This window comes from Lissotriton vulgaris, chromosome 12 (genome assembly GCF_964263255.1).
Source record: "Lissotriton vulgaris chromosome 12, aLisVul1.2, whole genome shotgun sequence".
Classification (NCBI taxonomy): Eukaryota; Metazoa; Chordata; class Amphibia; order Caudata; family Salamandridae; genus Lissotriton; species Lissotriton vulgaris.
Genome location: NC_141700.1, coordinates 145270919 through 145276918, shown reverse-complemented (window position 1 = coordinate 145276918; position 6000 = coordinate 145270919). Strand labels below are relative to the sequence as shown.

At 42.9% G+C, this 6000-nt stretch overlaps 1 protein-coding gene across 1 annotated transcript in view; it reads left to right on the top strand.

Annotated features, from left to right (window-relative positions):
• Positions 1 to 407: 407 nt before the first annotated feature.
• The window catches only part of PEX19 (peroxisomal biogenesis factor 19), a 99077-nt gene continuing 93484 nt past the window's right edge, over positions 408 to 6000 (top strand). The window contains exon 1 of the mRNA XM_086947620.1: positions 408 to 472. Coding sequence (XP_086803746.1) covers positions 424 to 472 — 49 coding nt within the window. The 5' untranslated portion in view covers positions 408 to 423. The remainder of the gene's footprint in view (positions 473 to 6000) is intronic.

Here is a 6000-nt window from a genome sequence, read left to right as displayed (position 1 = left end):
CTGCAGGCTATTGACCCATACTGCTCTTAGATTAAGAAAAAAAAGATATCGTTTCTAAGTCACTTGTGACGAGCCTTTAAAATAAACTGCGTTCAATACAAATTTCAATATTATGATATTACACCTGCAGGCTATTGACTTTGTTTCTGAGTTCCGCATCACAAGGGTGACCGTAGCATCTTCTTTCCCACGGGCCAGGATTTTTTTCATTTCTTGTTGCTGTAGTCTGCTTTTTATGTCTATGGCATCGCCACTTAGAAATGTCACAATGTGAGGCGGAGTTAAGCACGTCACGCCGAGTTTTTTTTTTGTATTTGGCTGAAGGGTTGTATTTTGTACCATTGGCTGTCAGCCTGGTCTCGTCATGGCACTGTAGAAGCAGCTCCGTCCCAGCGCCCCACCGGCTTTCCACGGGTAGCAAAGATGGCGGGTGCAGGGGCAGAGGACAAGGAGCTGGAAGACTTGCTTGACAGTAAGATCTCGAAATGGTATGGGGTGACTGTGGGGTTGGCAGCTGAGCAGTTGCACTCACCGCGCAGGTGCAGTGTGGGCCCCTGTTAGAAATTATTTAGTTTTAGCCTTTCCAACCTGCAAAGTCATCCCTTGTGAGTGCTGAAATAGACTGTCAATCGGGAATGTTAAATATCGTTCGACACTATGACTTTACTGGGGCTGGTCCCGCGAAGTTGCAGACCCGCCTGTAATATAAAACTGACTAAGAAACTACTTACTACCTGGACATATATTCACCTGCTTAACTTTATGGGCAAAAAAACACTGATTGAATCTTCAACAAACTCTAGAATAATGCCTGCGATGTAGTCCTTTTTTACATTTCAGGTTTACTTCGTTTTCCATTCCCTACGAGTATTTGATTTCTTTTCCCGAGATGTTTCTTAGTGCAAAATATATTTCTCGTGTTTCTATGGAGTCCTGCGAACTGAGTCGCCTTTGGATGACTGAGTGAGTTGAGGATGTGGGGTGATCCACGGCATGGGACACAAAGTTAAGCTAACAGGTGTACCAGTTGTAATTACCATTTAATTTTAAAGTTTGTGAAGCGGGTAAAGACAGACATGGGTCCCTGGCTCACTGTGCCACTGGAATCAAGCTATTCTGGCTGATGAGGGGCGAAACCCCGAAACCGGTCCTAGGATGCTTGTTTCCGTTCCAGGGAAGACATGGCTTGGCAGTTCGAGCTGGACTGTTCCCATGAGGGACAGGGTCAAAACTGATTTGCATATGGCTAGGTCTAAACTGGCGTGGTGTGCAAAAGAATGATGGATTTAACCCAGATCCCTAGGCTGGGGTAAATGTTTTGATTTGTTCTGCATTACGTCCATCAATTGTGTGTGTTTTGAAATAGAGACGACACCAAAGAAAAATTGATTCTATGTTTAAAGGTGTGGGAAGAGAGAAAGAGGGCATGGTGAAAGGGAAATGTGGCAAGGAAGTACATGGTGACAATAAAGTTTTCCTTTCTGTGTTTTTCAGTGTAAAGATGTGATCAATCACAGCAAATATACAGTAAACCAAAGGAAATCTTATTTAAAAAGTAAAGCAACATGTGAATTAATACAATTAATTTATTATTTTCATTTATAACAACAACATTAGATATAATTCTTGACACATTACTTAATATAATTAAAAACATATGGTAAACACAAATCAATACAGAATAAAAAATCCTACACATTAGATCTTTACTCCAATAGAACAGTTTTTACAATAATTCATCCCAAAATGCAAGCTATTAAACCTGCGCTATCACATATGAAAACTTGTTCCTTTGTGCTTTGAAAAAACAATACATTAAAAACAGATGATTTTGTCCTTATGTTGACATGTTTCGGTGTATCTTGTTGGTATGAAAACACCTTCCTCAGGATTTAAAAACACCTGATCCTAACTGTGCCAACATATCCTCCATATTGGATCGGCACATTTCGATCTGATTCCAGAGGGAAATAATTCCAGTAGGATTTTTTTTGAGCCTCCTTCCATTTGAGGTATTGCAATATGTTAAAATATAAGGGGTATTTTCTTTAAACCCACTTTGAGATCCAGCTATGCCGGTGTTTGTAATTTCACCGTTTAATTTTAAAAGCTGTCAATGATCTTTGGATCCTATGTGGAGATGGTGTTCTTCCCGTAACGGCCCTCACAGGAGTAATCTTAAATTAAGCTTGGGGCTTGTATAGTCACCCTTCACATTCCTGCATCCACCTCTTTACATCAAGTGGGGTAATGATCAAATCTTGCGGGACCCACCACCTCTACCAACTCTGGGGTTCTTGAATTCATGTCCACTTTGGACCCTCCACAATGTATTACCCACCTTGTACCCCCTGCTGGATGATATCCATTTGCCTTTGTCACATTAACACGCTAATCTGGGTAGACAATACTCCCACCTCAAAAATAAATAATAATAAAATTTATAAAGGGCATGGTTCGCCATCTCGGCGTATCCCCAAGCTAGGTGAGAGCGAGGAGACAGATTACCACAGCTGAGAGCAACCTTGCGCTAAGCAGAAAACAGGTGGGTTGTCAGCAGCTTTCTGAATTTAGTTTCAGAGCATTCAAGCCTCAGTTGGATAGGCAGTCTATTCCAATTCTGAGCAGCCAAAACCCGGAAGGAACAGCCTCCCATTTTGGCCTTCTTCACTTTGGGAATTACCAGCTGCCCCGTCCGCTGGATCGAAGAGACCTGCTAGGAACATACTTGGTAACTAGGTCTCTTAGGCCGGACCCACATTATGAACAATGCAGTGACATATGAGAAGCGTTTTGAACAACACTCTTTTCTTGACTGGGAGCCAATGCAATGAGTCAAGTGCCCTTTTTGATGCCGCTCTCCTAGGCTGCATAAGCGCCAACCGAGCGGCGGCATTCTGTGGAACCTGTAGTCTCCCAAGGCCCTTAGCAGTGGCTCTCAGATAGAGTATGTTCCCATAGTCAGGACGAGATGTAATCAATGCATGTATCATCCTCTTCCTGGCCCCTAATAGGAGAAGATCCAGCGTTTTCCATAGTTTTTTTAATACTCCAAAACATTTCCCCACTACTCGTCGGATGTGACCATCATAGGAGAGAGTGGGATCAACTCAAATCCCCAGATTTTTCACCTCAGTACATGGGGTAGGGATAGGACCCAGGCTCGGAGGCCACCACTCCGAGGTCCAGTTACCTCCCACCACCAGCACCTCCGTCTTGCTGCCGTTCGATTTCAGGCAGTTCTTATCCATCCAGGAGGCAAGCTCCCGCATACAGGCTCTGAAATTGGAAGACGCAACCATATGTTCTTGGAATAGGGAGATCACTAGCTGGGTGTCATCAGCATATGAAACTACATCTACTCCAAAGCCCTGGACAATCTCCGCCAAAGGAGACCTGTATAAATTGAACAGGGAAGGACTAAGGGCAGAGCCCTGAAGAACTCCCTGTTCTAATTTAATATCTTCGGTGTAGTGTGCACCCTGCCTGACCTGAAAACTGTGCCCGATTTTAAAAAGGGTTTTAGCCACTTCAGGGCCGCACCTGAGACACCACCTTTGTTCAGACATTGTAGCAAGGTGTAGTGTGCCACAGTGTCGAACGCAGCACTGAGATCTAACATAATGAGTACCATGGTGTGTCCTGCATCAGCCCCTTGTCTGAGGGTTTCCGTAGCGCGGTTTCTGTAGAGTGGCCCGCCCGAAATCCCGATTGAGAGGGATGAAGGAGACAGGTGTCTTCCAAATGGGCCATACGTTGGTGATTGACCACCTTCTCCGCTACTTTTGCCAGATATGGCAAGAGTGAAATAGGTCGCAGATTTTCCAATATGTCTAGGCTGACATTCGTTTTTTTTCTGATTGGAAGAACAATCGCTCGTTTCCAACTATCAGGCAACATGTGTTGAGTAAATGAAGTATCCAGCACATGTCGGATAAAAGGTTCAAGCGTGTCCAGGCTAGCCCCCATCCCTCTGGGTGGAGCAGGGTCTCTAGGAGAGCCAGATTTTACACTCACACAAATGCTCATTAGAGACTCAGGTGGGGGGACCGTGATATTACTCAGTCTCAGCCCAGAACTACTGTCCTGCACCTGTTCTTCAAAGTCAGCCCCACTGACGGCATTTCCTGAGAAGGATGAATACATTTTTTTCACCTTCTCCGAGAAATACTCTGCTATCCGATTGCACTCTTCAACGGACCCGCAGCTTGGCACTGCAGCCAAGGAAGATATTTCTTTAAACATTTAAAAAAGTTCTTTAGTGGAATTCTCAGCAACTCCAATTCTATCTTTGTAATGGGTGGCTTTAGCCCGTCTAAGCAGGTTTTGATAGCTCCTCTGGTCCACCCTATATAGCCGTCTGTCCTGGGTCTGAAAACCTTTCCTCCACTGCCTCTCTAGGCGTTTACATACAGCTTAAGCCACCTGTAGGGCGGGAGTAAACCATGGGGCGGTCTTGCGCCCTCTGCCCCTGGCTCTGTTCGGGAGCAGTGGAGCCACCTTATTGAGGGCAAGATTGATACGCCTCTCCAGATTCTCACAAGCAGTCTTAATATCAGAACCACCTGGAGGGCCACCCACACTCTGTTTTCTGTTAAAATTGTCCTGTGCAAAGTTTTTCCACTTTCTACATGGGTTACAGGGCTCAACTTGGAGCACTCACAGAATCTTGACTCCCACTTAGAATTGGAACACCACAAAGTTTTCAATATTGCTACCCCTGAAATCGTCTTGGTATAACTTAAAACTGGGGTATATTTTCTTGCATTAGAGTAAAAGAGCCTAGTACAGAGAGGTACAACCTGGAGCAAATATTGAATAGTACTGCATTATGTGATCTGATAGTGTTGCTGTTCGCTATTGTAGTGCAAATTAAAGACCAGAATCAAGGGCTACAATTTTTAAACTTCATAGCCACCTCTTGACTCCTGTCACATCTATATCACAGTTTGCAAATGGGTTCAACAACGCTCCTGCTCTTGACATGGTGGTTTTGAGAGAGACAAGAAAGAAGCCTAGCAAGATCCAGAAATATTCTTTGGCAGCTCTGTAAACTGTTGTGAGTTTTTTCATTGTGTTGTAAAATGAATCCCTCGTTTCCCGTTTTTGATGTGTGCTTAGTCGTGTCTATATCTGATAACTGAAGTGATGTGTGTTTTTAAAAAAAGTTCCATTGGAGAGTTTGGAAGCTTCAGTGAAACATAATCAACTCCTTGGACTTTACACTCAATACTTTGAACCTGCAGTGTGCTTGTACTGGCATTTGGTTAAGTGTTCCTTTGTAGTTGGTCTCTCTCTCTCTCTCTCGTAAGGTGAAGCGTTGCATCAGTGTATGCAAAGTGTTGAGACTTTGAGAGATGTAACACGCAATACATATGTAATACAGAACAAATTTATCAATGTGAATAATGGTGGAACATCTGTCCTGTCTAGGAGTCTTAATCAGTAAACCTTTTGAATACTATAAGTTTACCCACACCCACTAAAGTTTTTTTCTTGTAACGCTTATTCATTCTAGTTAAAATACCAACTAGACAATATATAACCAATACACACTCATTTTTATGAGCAGTGGTTGGATACCTTAGGAATAAGGAACCCCTTTGGCAATAAGCATTGGCAAGATTCTTCGAGAAGAAACCGTAGTCAAAGGCAAATCAAAGTTTGATTTTGAGAAACCAATATGAACTACTTATCCTCTAAAAATCATACAAGGTGTATTTCTCTTTGCATAGATATGTCCATTTACGCACAACCTGTGATAATTTTAAACATCCAATGGGCGATAACGTATTGATGCAGATGAGATTTAATATTTTTCTTCTGTTATAGGTTGAGTGTAGATTGGGGAAGACGTTTAGGGCTAAGTGACAATGTTGTTGTTGTGGTTCAAGTATAGAAATCCTTGTTTATTTTATGTTTTCCTGAAAAGGCATGGACATGTTCTGTAGCAGATATCTGTGGCCATGCCTTCCTGATTTGATAAATATTGAAATGAAT